Genomic DNA, 17550 nt, shown 5'->3' with positions numbered 1-17550 from the left:
AGGGAACCCATCAGAAGGTTTTGTGCTGGGGAAGAACATGAATCCAATCAAGGCTGCTTCCCAAGAGGCTTTTGAAAAGCATTTTTAACATGGATGGACCTGGAGATTCTCATACTAAGTGAAGTAAGTCAGAGGGAGAAAGACAAAGACCATATGATAGCACTTCCATGTGGGGAATCTAAAATACGACACAATGAACTTATCTATGAAACAGTAACAGACTCACAAACATAGGGGACAGACTTGTGGTTGCCAAGGGGGAGAGGGGGTGGGTGAGAGATGGATTGGGAGTTTGTGATTAGTAGATGCAAACTCTTAGGTATAAGATGGATAAACAGCAAAGTCCTACACAGGGAACTGTGTTCACTATCCTGTGATAAACCATCATGGAAAAGAATATGAAAAAGAATGTGTGTGTATACACATATATAACTGAATCACTGTGCTGAACAGCAGAAATTAATACAACATTGCCAATCACTCACACTTCAATGAACTAAATAATAAAAAACAAAAACATTTTTATTTTGCAGACTCTTGGATCATTTCCTTCCACTTCAAAAAGAAGAAAGAGTGTCAGCGTGTGCTGTCTGGGACATGGACATCAATACAGGAAGGGAAAACAGGGCAGGCGGGAAAGACAGGGAAACAGAGAGGAAGGCAAGAGGAAAGGAACAGCTCTATCTGGAGTTGTCAAGCTGGCTCTGTGGCCAGGACTGAGGGGTGATGAGGATTTCTGCTGCTGGAGTTCCCATCGTGGCACAGCGAAAAGAATCTGACTAGGAACTGTGAGGTTGCGGGTTCGATCCCTGGCCTCGCTCAGTGGGTTAAGGATCCAGTATTGCCATGAGCTGTGGTGTAGGTCACAGACACGGCTCGGATCTGACGTTGCTGTGGCTGTGGTGTAGGCTGGTAGCTGTAGCTCCAATTCAACCCCTAGCCTGGGAACCTCCATTTGCTGCGTGTGCGGCCCTAAAAAGCAAAAAAAAAAAAAAAAAAGATTTCTGCTGCACCTTCATATCTGAGAAGCAAGGGCCCTCTTGCAGCTACTTCTTTTTCTTTCCTCCTCAACTGCCCCGGCAACCCTGAGCCCACAGCCAGAAGCCTGCAGGTCTCAGGTCTGGTGTCCTGGCAGGACGTCAGGCTCTCAGATCCACCAGAAGAGCTTTCCACAAGGGTCCAACTTCTACTTAACAGACCCAAATCTCCCAACTCACAAAATGCCTCTTTGAAGCTTTGAAGAGCTCAAAGCCCAAGGCTGGCTATGGCCTCTGGGCAGATATGAGGCTCTTGAGTGGAACAGCTGCCGTAGATGCTGTGCTAATTTAGCAGGGACGGCAAGATCAAAGCCGGCAAACTCATGTGATGCCTCCGCCCAAGGGGTCTCTGGAAAGCCTCCTGTTTCTGCTCCCATGCCTAAGCCTCACAGTGGGTGTTGGGGGGCTCTTGGGAACACAGTGGCCCCATCTAGAGATGGATCCCCCCCAGGGTCACATGAAATAAGAGGCCCCTGGGCCAGGGGTCCAGCCCCAGCCCTGGTCCGAATGCACCCTGCTCGTTGTTATCAAAGCAGAAGTTGTCACCAAGTGCAGTGAGCAGCACTCACCGGGGCGTGGAGCAGCGCCTTGGCGTCCGTCTTGGTCATGGTGCTTCCCGCCAGGGGCAGGCGCTCTATCTTCCCCGTCTGGGCAAAGAGCAGGTGGGTCCCAGGTGGCAGGGGGATCACAGCGGTGGGAACTGCGGGTCCGTGGTGGATTGGGGGTGCCACTGTACTCAGACCTGGAGGCAGTGGGAGAGAGCAATGAGCAAGGTCACGTGCAGCAGGAGTGTACACACACACATGTGTAGGTGTGTGCAGACTCACATGCCGGGTCACGTCACCTTTACGTCACCACAGATGGCACAGCCACAGGTGCCCATTCAATACCTGACAGCACAAGGAGCAGAAAGACCTCAGTCAATCAAAGGGCATTTGTGATGAAGATGGTGAGGGCCTGCATTTAACATGAAAGGTCAAGTGAAAAAAAATGGCTTAGTCTCCCCTTTACTAGAAGGCAGCTGGCTATGGGTGCCCCGCTCCGGGCAGGGTCTGCAGCCATGCAGGGAAACAGCAGCAACCCTGAAGCCCTGGCCACAGGGGGCTCGCAACCCAGTGGGAAGCTGCTCAGCTTTTCACTCCCAATGAGACCATCAGCGTGAACTTGCCCTGCTCACCCATCCCACAGGGATGGGAGAGTCTCAGAGCCCGCCAGCAGGAATGCAACCCTTCTGGGCTTTCCAGAACAAACCAATGTGCTAATCCCCCCTCATACTCAGCCCGGCCTCCTACCTGCTAACCTGGATGCCCAGCGCAGCTTCTGGCTCACCTGACAAAGGAAAGCCCCAGGAGGAGATAAGTGGCCTGTGCTGTGGGGTAGGGACACACCGTGGGTCCTGCCACTCAACATGTGGACATGCCATGGACATTTTGGGGCTGGTCTCCTGCTCTCTGCGTGAGTGAGCAGAACCCAATCATTGCCTGGTTCATTTTCAGTTCTTTCTCTTGTCCATCTTCCTCATTAACCCAGTTAGTGGCATAAACCAATCTGGTTAAACTTTTTATGTTTCTATTTTTTAATTTATTTTTTTAGGGCCGCACGCACAGCACATGGAAGTTCCCAGGCTAGGGGTCTAATCAGAGCTGCAGCTGCGGGCCTACACCACAGCCACAGCAACACCAGATCCAAGCCATGACCGACACTGCAGCTTGTGGCAATGTTGGATCCTTAACCTACTGAGCGAGACCAGGGATTGAACCCACATCCTCATGGATGCTAGTTGGGTTCATGACCCGATGAGCCACAATGGGAACTCCCCGGTTGACCTTTTTAATCTCTCTGAGATCTATCACTCCAACCTCACCACCAGCACCTCAGGCCTGACCCTGGATTAACTGTAAATACCACAACAGCCCAGCCTCCCCACTGCTGGGACCTCACTCGTCCCTCTGAGCTCTTCTAAAATGAAACCCTGTCCCATCTGCACCGGCTCTAAACACGTCCCAGGCTCCCCTCTGCCCTCAGGATGAATCCAGGACCCAGAGGCAGGCATCCGACGTCCTCACCTCCACTCTGCCCCCATCCCACAGACACAAACCCCTGGGGGGGGTTCTCTCTCCTGCCTCTCAGCCTGCTCCTTCAGCCTGGACCATCGGCCTCCTCAACCCACCTCCCCAGGGAGGCCGACTCTGGCCCTGCTCCAAACCTTGGTTCATACAGTATCGTTCTGCAAAGCCCTTCCCCGCTGGCCCAGCATGTTCCAAGCCAGGGACACGGCCCTGTGCTCCCTGGCCCTCAACTCTGTCTTAGGGTTCCCTTCCCTACCCTGCACCTGTTTATCTGTCCTCTGAGGTTGTGGGCCCAGCACTGTGGCTTCCCTCTGTGGCCCCCAGCCCTGGCCACAGCCTCCGACACTCAGTTCCTGTTGGCTGGATGTCACACTGAAGTTTGCAGAGGGCCAATTCTTACTCAGCAGCCTCTTGGCAGCTTTCGGAAACATCTGGTATGGGGTCAATTTATGATATTTGCTAAATGGAGAATGGACAGTCAAGGATTGATTGTATTAGATTTTGATAATTTGTGACATTACCATTTTCTTTTTTTATTATTATTATTTTTTGGCCCTGCCCAGGGCATACAAAAGTTCCCAGGCCAGGGATCAAACCTGAGCCACAGCAGAGACTCAAGCCACGGCAGGAAGAATGCTGGATCCTTAACCTACCTCGGCCCCCCAGGGAACTCTATGACAGTTGCCATTTTCTTTTTTCTTTTTTTTTTCTGTCTTTTTGCCTTTTCTAGGACCACTCCCGTGGCATATGGAGATTCCCAGGCTAGGGGTCTAATTGGAGCTGTAGCCACTGGCCTATGCCAGAGCCACAGCAACTCAGGATTCAAGCCATGTCTGCGACCTACACCACAGCTCACGGCAACACCGGATCCTTGACCCACTGAGCGAGGCCAGGGATCAAACCTGCAACCTCATGGTTCCTAGTTGAATTCGTTAACCACTGCACCATGACGAGAACTCCACCATTTTCTACATCTGTGAACAAGGAAGAATTTAGAGCTGAGTACCACCCTAGAGATTATTTTACTCAAACTCTTAGGTGGAGGCTGAGGAAGAGAGACTGAAGCACGAAGTCTGTCCAGAGGCAGACAGCCTGGCCAGGCCTCCCACGGGCCCCCAGCTCCCAGATCCTGCCCACTGTCACGGGCCGTCACAGAACCAGCTGGTGACTGTTTGCTCTAAATGGCCCCAGTACCTAAAGGTCCAGGCACAACTGCGAAGGAGACAAGAGTGTCAGGAGAACAGTTCCACACTGAGGAAAAAGGCCCTGGAGGGGCTCTCCTGTCGCTGCCTTGTCCAGCACAGAGCAGCTGGGAGGCCAGGCAGCCCACTGCAGAGGTTTACCTGGGGGACCCCTAGACACACGCTCTCTCTGCCACCAGTCACAGCAGCAGATCCTGAGCATCATCCACCCAGAACAGGTGTGCGCAGAAAAGGAAGAGGAGGAGGTAAGAAGAGAGAGAGGGAAAGATGGGGGGGGGTAGTGATAGGGAGACGGAGAAGGGGGCTGCAGAGGGGGGAAGGGAAGGAAGGAACGGAGCAGGTCAGGATTTAGGGCAGCCAGAAAGCACCAACTGAGCCCCCAGCAAGGCCCCCCAGCTGGAACTTCTGGTCCCTGAGGCCTGTCCCAGGCAGCACTGCCCTCCAACTTACAGGGGGGCCTCATCCCGGGTCTGGTCCTGGTGCCCTCCACCTCGCGTCCGTCACGGTCCACACACCAGCAGTAGCCAGTGCTGCCATGGCACTGGGTGGGCGCGTAGTGTCCGTGCTCGTCACACTCAGGGACAAACAGCCCCGGGGGCCAGGGCCGCTGGGCATCGGCTGGCCCCAGGAGGTGCTCTCGTTCAAGCTGGCATCGGGTCTTCTCCACTTCTGCTAGAGAGATGAGCAAAAGGAGAGGCGTCAGCTCACGTCCCCGAAGCCATCGCAGAATCCCAGGAGCTGCCTGTTCATCACTAGCTTTGGCTTTATTAATTTTTTTTTTTTTTTTTTTTTTTTGGTCTTTTCTTAGGGCCGCACCTTCTAGGGATCTAATCAGAGCTACAGCAGCTGGTCTATGCCACAGCAACAGCAACAACAATCTGGGCCTCATCTGTGACCTACACCATAGCTCACGGCAACGCTGCATCCTTAACCCACTGAGCAAAGCCAGGGATTGAACCTGCAACCTCACGATTCCTAGTTGGTTTCGCTTTTGACGAGCCATGACGGGAACTCTGGCTTTGTTAACTTAAAAAAATTTTTGAGCATCATTATTCTTTAACAGATTTAATGGTGAGGAACAGTAGATGTATATTTTCTTTTTTTTTATTAAAGCATATTTGATTTACAATGTTGCATCAGTTTCTGCTGTACATCCTAGTGACCCAGTCACATATATATATACACATATATATACCTTTTTTTCTCATATTACCTTCCATTAGGGTCTTTCCCAAGTGACTGGATATAGTTCCCTGTGCTGTACAGCAGGACCTCATTGTTTATCTATTCTAAATGGAATAGTTTGCATCTACTAGCCCTGACCTCCCCGTCCATCCCCCACGGCAACCACAAGTCTGTTCTCTGTGTCTGTGAATCTGCTTCTCTTTTCTACATTTTCTTTTCCTTCTTTTCAGTTTTTAAAAACTGAGGCAAAACTGATCCAACATAAAACCAACCATTTTACAGTAAAGAATTCAGTGGAGGAGTTCCCGTCGTGGCGCAGTGCTTAACGAATCCTACTAGGAACCATGAGGTTGCAGGTTCAGTCCCTGCCCTTGCTCAGTGGGTTAACGATCTGGCGTTGCCATGAGCTGTGGTGTAGGTTGCAGACGCAGCTCGGATCCCGCGATGCTGTGGCTCTGGCGTAGGCAGGCAGCTACAGCTCCGATTGGACCCCTAGCCTGGGAACCTCCATATGCCGCGGGAGCGGCCCAAGAAATGGCAAAAAGACAAAAATAAATAAATAAATAAATAATTCAGTGGAAGTCACGATGCTGAGGGGCCACCCCGTCTCTCTAGGACCAACCCAGTTTCCTCCCCTCAAAAGGACCCCCCAGACCCTGGCAGCCACCAGTCTACATCTGCCTCTCTGGATTTGCCTATTCTACTTATTCCCCCTAGATGGAAGCATACAGTATGTGGCTTTCTGTGTCTAGTCGCTCTCACTCAGCAGAATGCTTTCAGGGTTTATCTGCATTGTAGCCATGGAACAGTACTCTGCACCTTTTCACGTTCCTATCACATGGCTGCACCATGTTTTGCTTATCTACTCATCCGCTGACAGACAGCACTGCCATGTAAGACACTATAAGTTTTTCATTGTAAGTTGTCCTTTTTCTCATCACCAGCTTCTTGATTACCCATGCCAAGTCCAGGTCAAAGAGCTGGGGTGCCCCGGGGCACATGTACCAATATTTGTGTTTCCTTTGCATTATGGGCTAGTGTTTGGTGTGAAACATGGCCTCTCGAGGAGTTCCTGTTGTGGCTCAGGGAGTTAAGAACCCAGCTAGTATCCATGAGGATGCAGGTTTGATCCCTGGCCTCGCTCAGTGGGTTAAGGATCATGGTGTTGATGCAACCGGTGGCACAGAACACAGATGCAGCTCAGATCTGGTGTTGCTGTGGCTGTGGTGTAGGCCGGCAGCTGCAGCTCCAGTTTGACCTCTGGCCTGGGAACTTCCATATGCCGCAGGTGCGGCCCTAGAAAACAAAACAAACAAACAAACAAAAACCATGGCCTCTTGACTATGAACCCAGATCCCAAAGCAGAGAAATATTGCTCCATCTATGGGGGAATCACCGATAAGAAGCTATGGCCTGGAATAAACAATCCCCAGATACCCACATTTGTAGACAGTTGCACACTAGCTAGAGTCCAACCACCACGGCATCCAGACGGGCCAGCATTGCCATCGCCTTGGCGGCGCCCACGACGCAAAGCAATGCTCAGACACTGCTAAGGACCACACTCCAGCCAAAGGGAATTATGTCCACAGCCCCTCTCCTGCAGGCCTTCCCATGTCAGTTGTGTGACTCCCTGGCTCATCCTTCAGGAGTCAGCTCAGGCAGCCGCTCCTTTCTGAAGGTCTCTCCCAGGCTGGGCCCAGCACCTCCAGTGAGCTCCCAGGATGCCCTGGGCTTGCCTGCCCGGTGGCTCTTGTCACACAGATGCCGAGCCTCGGAGGCTGTTCCTTGTCTGTCTCCCTGCATGGATTCTAGGCTCTGACAGGGCAGCGAGTCACTGTGTCTCCTCAGCCTTGACTTAGGAAGCCCTTCCTGGGCTGGAGTGGGGATGTCCAGGGGAATAACCTCAAAGGAAGGGAATGGCAAACACCCAATAACAACCCAGTGAGTCAGTGTCTTGACAGAGAAGCCCAGGACACAACAGCCACACCCATGAGATCCTCTCTGTAGGACTTGGAGAGCAACGGCACACCTGACAGCTATTTTGATCTTCACTGGAAGATTGACCTTATATAATCTGGGGCAGGGCTCCACGGACTTTTCCTGCTAAGGGACAAAGAATAAATATTTTCTTTTCTTTTGGCTGCACCCACAGCATGTGGAAGTTCCTGGGCCAGGGACTGAACTTGCACCACAGCAGTAACCAGAGCCACAGAGGTGTAATGCTGAGTCCTTAACCCACTGAGCCACCGGGGAACTCCAAGAAGATACAAGAGTAAATATTTTCAATTTTGTGGGCCATAGGGTCTCTGTCACAACTCCCCAACTCTGTGGTTGTGGCAAGAAAACAACCAAGCTGAATACATAAAGTAACGAGTGTTCTAATAAAACTTTATTTACAAAAACAAACAGTGGTCCATATTTGGGCCATGCAGACTAGCTGTCAACCCCTACTCTAGGGCATTGCCAGTTGAGCTAGAGGTAAAATTTATATAACTGTTATAATTAATATATGAATATGTGTTAATATATTATTATTATTAATATATTATAATAATAGAATCTATATTATATATTTCATAGAAATCCATGTCTGAAAAATGTTTTTCATCCTCAGTTCCACTACTCTGGTCTTGTTTTGGGCATGCATGTCAGCAATGCTGGTTAAGCTGTACCCCTCTTGGAGAAAAGGACCCTCCTACACTGTTGGTGGGAATGTAAACTGGTGCAGCCACTATGGAAAACAGTATAGAGGTTCCTTAAAAAACTAAAAATAGAGTTGCCATCCCACTCCTGGGCATATATCCAGAGAAAACTATAATTCAAAAAGATACACGCACCTCTATGTTCACGGCACCACTATTTGCAATAGCCAAGGCATGGAAACAACCTAAATGTCCACCAATAGATGGATAAAGAAGATATGGTGTGTGTACACATACACACAGGAACACTGCTCAGCTATAAAAAAGAATAAAATAATGCCATTTGCAGCACTACTATCGTACTAAGTGAAATGAGCCAGACAGAGGAAGACAAATATCATATGCTATCACTTATATGTGGAATCTATAGAACATGACACAAATGAACCTACCTACAAAACAGACTCACAAACGCAGACAACAGACTTGCAGTTGCCAGGGAGTGGGGTGGGGGTGGGAGAAGGAAGGGAAGGACTGGGAGTTTGGGGTTTGCAGATGCAAACTAGTGTGTATAGGACGGATAAACAAGGTCTTACTATACAGCTCAAGTAACTATATTCGATATCCTGTGATAAACCATCATGGAGAAGAATACGAAAATGAACATATATATATATATACACACACATACATGTAAAACTAAATTGCTTTGCTGTACAGCAGAAATTAACACAACATTGCACATCAACTCTACTTCAACAAAATATGTTTAAAAAAAAACAGTACCTCCCGGGGCTGTAGGCCAGCGACGGCAGCAATAACTAATCCCACAGTATTATATTTGAGGCATGAGTGGAACAGGATGAGACAGTGTGCACAGCAGGCATTTTAAGTTCATCCGGGACCGTATCTGCACCAGGCCTTCACAGTGACACTCGGAATGCGTGCTGCCAATGAGTTTTTAAAGTGCCTTTGTCTGTGCTGCAAGTTCTCACCTCCTCCTGCCCCCTCGATTGGAAGCAGCGAGGCTGCCAGAAAAGTGTGTGTCGAACTTGGCAGGCGGAAACTGGGTCTGCTTTTCTTTTGTCCCAGAGGTTATTAATATTAAAAAACAAAACACCAACATATTTGATGTAGGAAGAGCCAAAGACACAAACAAGCCATCTGGTTGAGAATAAAAAATGTTGGATGTGTTCACTCTTGGATGGAGGGGGCGCCTATTTAACTTCCTCACTATCTCACATTTGCACGGGGTTTTAGAGTTTCCCTGTAAGATCTCTCCTTTGACACACAGTTCACTTCATTCCCACCATCATCCTATGCAACAGGCAATGAAGTTTTTTATTTATTTTTATATTTTATGGCTGCAGCTGTGGCATATGGAGGTTCCCAGACTAGGGGTTGAATCAGAGCTGAAGCTGCTTGCCTACGTCACAGCCACAGCAATGCCAGATCTGAGCCACATCTGTGACCTACACCACACTTCACAGCAATGCCCGATCCTTAACCCACTGAGCAGGGCCAGGGCTTGAATCCCCGTTCTCATGGATACTAGTCAGGTTCGTCACTGCAAAGTCATGGTGGGAACTCCGCAATGATGTCTTTTATGTCAAATGAGAGAACAGAAGCTCAGACTGGTGATGGGTTCTCCCAAGGGCTCAGCTCAAGCGAGAAGCAGGGTCTCTGGATCCCCGGCCCAGCCGCTGGCCCTCTGCACCCCCGTGCCCAGTGCCCAGATGCCCCCACACACTGAACTTGTTTTGTCAAGGATGACATACCCATGTTACATAACACACTCACCAAAATTACCTGTGGCCCACAGATTTGTTTTCTTTCCATTAACATCTGTCTACAGTGCTGCCTTTCCAACTAGAAAACCAGCCTGGTGTTCTGTGTACTGTCAACCAATTTTTAAGGGAGCAAGGATACCTCCCTTTTATGCAGCTGACAGCTTTGGGTTGGCCAATACACAAAATCTCAAGTTATCTAGAATTTACAGTGGAAGTTTTAAGTGTTATATTTTGAAATTATATGGGGGGGGCTCAACTGTGACTCAGGAAACAATTTCAAGTGTGTTTATGGAAAGTTGTGCTATCATGAGTTCCCTAGGGCGGCTTCTCAGCCTGGTCAGGGGGAGCAGCGCCCATGGGTGCCTTCTGCTTAGGACTCCAGGCCCCCAGGGGGGCCGTGTCCCACTGTGGGGGTGGGGGTGGGGACAGGGTACTAAAGACACATATCCTGGCCTTGTTTCTTGATAATCCAGGCAAGATGCTCTTACTCATCTAGTATGATCTGCTCAGGAGAGGGAACATTCAAGACCTGATACTTCTCCTGGGAATAACAGGGAGTCTGGGGGCACTTTTTCCAAACTGGGGACAAGGAAAATAAGCAGTAAAGGAACAAGATGGGGAAGACAAAAGCACATTTTGGATCTTTTGATATGCATCCCATTCCCTTGCCTGACTGAATTTTTTTCTAGGTATTCATTCAAATAAATAAGTACTGTGGCCTCTGATGTACTACTCTGCAAGGTAGAGGAACTCCTTTGGGTGGGTGCCCGTTATTCAGTCTCTTCCTGCACAGCTCACCCCCCTCCATAAGGGGCACACATGTCTCGGGATGAGCTACCACAGGCATGGGGAACCATGCCTGGTGTCTGCTGAGTCTGAGACCTTCTGGCCTGTAGCCTCATCTCATTAACTGCCACATGGACCCTCGCAAGTCCCAAAACACCTAATTTCCAAGAATGGGAATTTCCAAGCAAAGGAGACGATATCAACCTGATACGAGGTTTACAAAGGACACCAGCACCAGCGCCACCACCGATGCTGATGGCGGTAATGGTAAAAATAGCTCTACTTGTGAACTCTCTTCAGGTCCCTTCCCAACACCTGCCCCAATCCTTACAGGCCTGGTGACGACAGGGAATGCCCAGAAAGGGGGAAATGAACTAGCAGTTTTAAAAGGGCAGGAGTTCCCCCTGTGGTGCAGTGGGTTAAGAATCTGACAGCAGTGACTTGGATCACTGTGGAGGTGAGGGTTGGATCCTCGGCCCAGAGCAGTGGGTTATAAAGGATGTGGCATAAGGTTGTAGGTGTGGCTCAGATTCAATCCCTGGCCTGGGAACTTCTCTGGGCGTGGCTATAAAATTTAAGAAAAAAGGGAGTGAGAAAGAAAGAAGAGAGAGAGAGAGAGGGAATGAGGGAGGGAGGGAGGGAGGGAGGGAGGAAGGAGGGAAGGAAGAGAAAAGAACAAAAGGGGAAAGGAAGCAGAAAGGTCATATAAAGCATCCAGAAGAGAAAATGCATCTCTGGTTTGTGTGCTGTGCTATCGTGTGAAACTGCATCTTTGGGTTTTACTTGTCTCTGCCTCTTAAGGCCCTTTCCTGCATCCTTCCTCTCTCGGCACCCTATTGGTGTAGGCTTTTTATTTTTTGGGTTCATTTTTTCCTTTTTGGGGGCTGCACCCATGGCACATGGAGGTTTCCAGGCTAGGGGTCCAATCCGAGCTATAGCTGCCGGCCTACGCCACAGCCATGGCAGATCCTTAACCCACTGAGCAAGGCCAGGGATCGAATCTGCAACCTCAAGTTTCCTAGTAGGATTCGTTTCCACTGCGCCACAACAGAAACTCCAGTGTAGGCTTTTAAAATCAGGATATTCTCAGATCAGGAACCTCATGGACCCCTGAATCATGTATGTTTGTTATAAGCATTTACTGAAACCTCCCTGAGCAGGTGCCCTATAGACAGTGGGGATTAGCGCTAGGGAGGAGGGTCCTAGGAGTTCACAGGACCCCAGGACCCCAGCAGGGTCATACACTGTGAGAAGCGGCTGGCAGGGGTCTGAACAGGCTGCTTGGGAGCAGAGAGGAGAGGAGCACCATCTGGGTCCAGGGCTCCCCTGCCACCGAGGGCAATCAATCTACCATGTCCCTACTACCTCTGGCCACGTGGTTGAGCCTGGTGGCCTGAGGGTAGGGCTGACCTGCTTCAGGCTTGAGGTTTGTAGGCTGTGTGTAGAAAAAGGATAAGAAGCCAAGATATTCAGGGTATTGGTGAGAGTGCTTGACACGAGCTCCTTGGCGTTTCAGTGAAAGGACTTCGAGGAAAAGAAGGGATGGAAGAGCCGATGTGGAAATGAGGGCATGCGAGGCTACCAGGCGGGGGTCTCAGCCAGAGGGGACCCCGGGCCTCAAGACCACAGGAGAGCTTCAGCCTCTGGGGTCTGGTTTTGGGGATCCTCCATACCTCGACCACACTCTAGCTGTTTAACCATCTCTCCTCCTTATTCCTCCCTGGCTCCTGGTTAAATCCTACCCATCTCCCAAGGCCAAGGGCAAATCCTACTTCTCAACTCTCCCTCGCCTCCCTAGACCACCTGGATCCCTGCTTCCAGCCACTAGTCACCATCGCATCACTGCAGTTCCAAGAGTCCTCTTGTCCTGCCCAGCTACAGTGTGAGCAGACATTACTGCTTATGTGCCCAGCACGGTGGCAGGCACATCAAGGATGCTTAAGAAATTTTTAGCAACTGACACTGGCTACACTGCTAGTTAGAGCTGGGTGCCTTGGACAAGTCAGCCTCTCTAAACCCTCAGCCACTGAATGAGGTTAACTGTACTGCTAGTGACACATACCAGCCAATGATGGAAAAAATGAAAAGATATGGTGTCCTGGACACCAAATAAAGTGCTTTAGGTGGCAAAGTGAGGTCGACTGTACCAACTGTTACTGAGAAGGGGCGGGAGGCTGAGAGCTAACAAAGTGAAGGTCATGGCTGACCTTTATGGGAGCAGTTCCAGGGTTGGGGTGGTAGGGCGAAGCTGACTGCAGTAATTCAACAGGGAATGAGAGACTCTGAAAAGGAGGTAACAGCCTAGTTGTACAATCTACTTACAGCGTAACTACCAAATCCACCGGCAACATTTACAGTGAAATGTAACCCAGTGACCAGGTTGTCCTGTGAACCCCCAAACACAAGCCGCAAGCCCCCCGCCCCTGTCTGTGTGGGGAAAGGAAGCAGTAGGGCATCTAAGAGGTCTGAGAACAACAACCCCAAAGAGCAAACAGGTACTCAGCCAGCAAGCAGGCCAATGTGGACCTAGCAGCTGACTCCAAGGTGGAGTATTAAGCCTACAGGGGCTGGAAGAGCTAGTCCCTGCTGGGGAAAAAGTGCTGGGAATGGAATCAAAATCAAGGGGGATGGAGATGATAGGGACAAGGAAACAGAAGGTCCAGACACAAGTAAGGGAGGGGAACAGAGCCAGGAAACTAAAAGCCAGCCGAAAGCTTCCTATACCCTTCACCAAAACAACAGAAGAGAAAGCTTTATGCCATGAGAAAAGCTGTCTGAACAAAAACGCCCATAAAAACGAGCCACAGAAAAGGATGAAGGTCAATTCCAACACAAAGTTAGATTAAGGAAAAAAAGACATAAAAGGATAGTCAGGAGTAGAACCAACCACCCTCCACCAGCAAAAGGTTGCCCCAAAGATGTGCTAACTGAACAGGTCAAAGTTGTCATCTTCTTTTTTTTTTTTTTTTTTTTTGGCTGTGCCCACTGTATGCAAAAGATCCCAAGCCAAGGATCGGACCTGAGCCACAGCAGTAACCTGAGTCACAGCAGTGACAATGTCAGATCCTTACCCTGCTGCAAGACAGGAAAATTCCCTATTTTAACTTCAGCAAAAAGACAATTAAGAAAATGATAAAAGACAGGAAAGAACCCAATGAACCAGCATTTCAAAACCTCAGAAATGAGGCCACAGAATTCAGGAACGAAGGAGCAATTTTTTTTAAAAAAAGAATCACTTCAGAAAGGAAGACTCAACTAGATGGAACACAAAATGAATAGACAGATTCTGCTTTAAGAGGAACAGAAGGGGTGGGTGAGAAAAATGTTTAAAGACAGAAAGGAGGTCAAAAAGATTTTAAGAGATGAGGGCAAATACTAGAGACAGGCAAAGGAGGTTCAACATGCAAAACAGGAGTCCCTGAAAAATAACCCAAAGCAAGGAAAGAGATCAAACACCAAAACTAGAATTCCAGAAAAATTTCCTGAAATTATAAAAAGGATTTGAAATGATAAATTGAAAAAGCACACCATGTACTAAGGATATTGGCCCAGAATAGCCAACACCAAGCCATATTCTTATAAAACAACTGAGCTTTTGAAGGGAACTATGGAAGAGAAAGAAAAAATCCTGTGGGCATCCAGGTTAAAAAGGGTGAAATTATCTTCTGATTATCTTTTGACAGGCATGCTTTATGTCAGAAGACTATTGGAGATAGTCAAGGAAAGAAAATGATTCAAGGAATATTATTTCCATGAGCCCTTCCAAAGCAACTTACTAGAGAACAAGCGTCTGACAACCAAATAACTGGAGAAGCACTGACACTAAAGACGGGTAACAAGCAATAAATATACAGTTATTTGTTGAGCTAAGACCAAATGAGAGTTGAAAGGGGGATCACAGAGTAGGTACTGGTTTCATGCCCAAGCAATGTAGATAAAACTACAAAATTAGGAAGGCATGTGCCAAAAAAATTCAATTAACCTAAGAAGTTGTATTGGTAGCATGTAGTATTAGTATTCTCAGACTGTTGTGTGTGTGACGTGGAATAAAGTAAAAAAGGACTTGCAGTCTATTCTAATTCTTATCATCTGCTGTGCCCTTAAGAACCAGGATTCTGGAGTTCCCGTCGTGGCGCAGTGGTTAACGAATCCGACTAGGAACCATGAGGTTGCGGGTTCGGTCCCTGCCCTTGCTCAGTGGGTTAACGATCCGGCGTTGCCGTGAGCTGTGGTGTAGGTTGCAGACGTGGCTCGGATCCCGCGTTGCTGTGGCTCTGGCGTAGGCCGGTGGCTACAGCTCCGATTCACCCCCTGGCCTGGGAACCTCCATATGCCGCGGGAGTGGCCCAAGAAATAGCAACAACAACAACAACAACAATAACAAAAGACAAAAAAAAAAAAAAAAAGAACCAGGATTCTCAGTGTAGAAGAAAGGAGCTATAGATATAATCCAGATAAAATCACGGCCAAAAAATCCTGTCGTCATGAATTTGAATTGGAAATATTAATATTAGAGTTTCCATCGTGGTGCAGCAGAAACAAACCCGACTAGGAACCATGAGGTTGTGGGTTCCATCCCTGGCCTCGCTCAGTGGGTTAAGGATCTGGCGTTGCCATGAGCTGTGGTGTCACAGACACAGCTTAGATCTGGCATTGCTGTGGCTGTGGCATAGGCTGGCAGCTATAGCTCCAACTGGACCCCTAGCCTGGGAACCTCTGTATTGCACGGGCACAGCCCTAAAAAGAAAAAAAAAAAAAAAAAAAAAAAAAGAAAGAAATATCAAGATGAAGCCATGAATTGCTAGCTCTGTTGAGCATTCCTAGTACTTAGATCTTGGCCCTGCGATGCCATTTTGCACTAAAAGAAACCACAGTTTCATGGAGAAATGGCCGGTTCTAGTCCAGAGGCAAGAAATATACATGAATAAAAAACATCTTGTCATGCTAGAGAGAAAAGGAAGCAATTAAAGACCACAGTCGACCCTCTGTATCTGCAAGTTCCACAACCTTGGATCCAACCAACTATGGACAGATCAGATTAGGAAAAAAAAAAAATCCCAGAAAGTCTAGAGAGCAAAACTAGAATTTGCCACACGAACAATTTGCATAGCATTAGGTATTATAAGTAATCTAGAGATGACTGAAAGTATACAGCAGAATATGCACAGGTTATGTGCAAATGCTACCCCATTTTATACAAGATACTTGAGCATCCATGGATTTTGGTGTCCTCCGGAACTAGTTTCTTCTGGGTACCGAGGGATGACTATACCCAGATCATGTCAAAAGATCAGGAGCCGACTTGAAGAGGTTCCCATGGGCCAAAGATGGGATTCTGAGCCACAATAAGAATAGTGATTACAACCAATTGATACTCATGAGTTTATAATGCTATGAAAAAACCAACAATTAACTAACTTCAATGGCTAATAAGGAATCAACCTGTTATCTCATCAACTAGGAAAAAAGAAAGAGCCAGGCACTAATCCCCCCTTTTCTTTATTAAATGTTCCACTGGGCAACCAAAGAGTAATGAGGGGAAGCATTTCTTTACGAGTATTTCAACTAATAAACAGGGGGAAAACCATGATGATAGAATTAGACTATCACCACTAGACACTAATGGACCTAAGCAATGAGCATCAATCCCAACGAATAAATGAGAAAGAAATGATAGAACTAGCAGCTCACCATTCCCTACTCCTTGGAAATTAGCATCTCCAGATCATAATCATTAAAGACTCCTAACATCACAAGGAGTGAAACACGCAAACTCTATGTGATTCTGATGTAAGGCAAGACCACCACCTAGGGCTTGCAAAAGGACTGAACCTGAGTCTGATCAAGGCTCTGGGACCAGCCGCCAGTTTGCAGACAACACAGAGGACAGACGAGTGTGTTGAACTGCACCAGATTGCAGGAAATTACAACTCGGAAGTCTTGGGTTCTTCGATAGACAAACTTCAAGGAAAAGAAAGGATTCAGAGGGAACTATAGATAAGAGGATGACCAGTTCTAAATAGTGTCTAGGAATGTAGAGATGTGATCAAACTCCAGAGAAATGGGATCGGCGCTGTCTCTGGAGCACCAGGACGCAGGTTGGATCCCCAGCCCGGCACAGTGGTTAGGGATCCAGTGTTACTACAGCTGCAGCACAGGTTGCAACTGCTGCTTGGATTTGCTCCCTGGTTGGGGAACTCCATATGCCTTGAGGCAACCAAAAGAAAAAAATGACAAAAAAATAAAAAAAAGCTATAGAAAAATGCAAGGAAATGATTATTGTTGGTGGCTACTTTGGGGGAGAAAGAAGGTGAGGTGATGACTGGGACAGAGCACCTGCAGGGGCTTCTGGGGCTGCTGATAAAGGTCTACTTCTTGACCTGGCTGGTAATTATGGGGCGTGACGTGGGGAGTCACCTTGGAATGACTCCTGAGCTATCCATCCGTCCCATAGGGCTTTCTGTATCTATGTTTTATCTTTATTACACTGTTGGTGGGAATGTAAATTGGTGCAACCACCATGGAAAAGAGTATGGAGATTCCTCAAAAAACTAAAAACAGAATTACCATTTGATGCAGCAATCCCTCTCCTGGTTATTTATCCAGAGAAAACCATGACTCGAAAAGATACATGTACTCCACTGTTCATTGCAGCACATATACAATACCCAAGACATGGAAGCAACCTAAACATCCATCAACAGCAGAGTGGATAAAGACGTGGTACATATACACAATGGAATATTATTCAGCCATAAAAAGGAATGAAATAATGGCATTTGCAACAACCTGGATGGACTTAGAAATTATCATGCTAAGTGAAACACCGACTTCAT

At 48.0% G+C, this 17550-nt stretch overlaps 1 protein-coding gene across 7 annotated transcripts in view; it reads right to left on the bottom strand.

The window, feature by feature from the left end:
• The window catches only part of NID1 (nidogen 1), a 120750-nt gene that overhangs the window by 26698 nt on the left and 76502 nt on the right, over positions 1-17550 (bottom strand). For 3 of the 7 annotated variants that reach the window (XR_014827854.1, XM_084996865.1, XM_021073759.2), the window contains exons 13-14: positions 4759-4977; positions 1607-1779 (exon numbers count right to left, since the gene is read on the bottom strand). Coding sequence is in view for 4 of the 7 variants with exons in the window: in XM_084996865.1 (XP_084852991.1) it covers positions 1607-1779; positions 4759-4977 (392 nt within the window). In the remaining 3 variants the exon portion in view is untranslated. Of the gene's footprint in view, positions 1-1606; positions 1780-2595; positions 2740-2942; positions 4981-17550 lie in introns of those variants that run through there. The other 4 variants (XM_084996864.1, XM_021073758.2, XR_014827855.1 and 1 more) reach the window with 3 other exon arrangements.

This window comes from Sus scrofa, chromosome 14 (assembly GCF_054392235.1).
Source record: "Sus scrofa isolate SSC_HxYL_T2T_F1_AM1 chromosome 14, Sscrofa_HxYL_maternal_Yorkshire_Landrace_v2.0, whole genome shotgun sequence".
NCBI lineage: Eukaryota > Metazoa > Chordata > Mammalia > Artiodactyla > Suidae > Sus > Sus scrofa.
The sequence above is the reverse complement of the archived record's forward strand: the minus strand, read 5'-3'. Positions and strand labels throughout refer to the sequence as shown.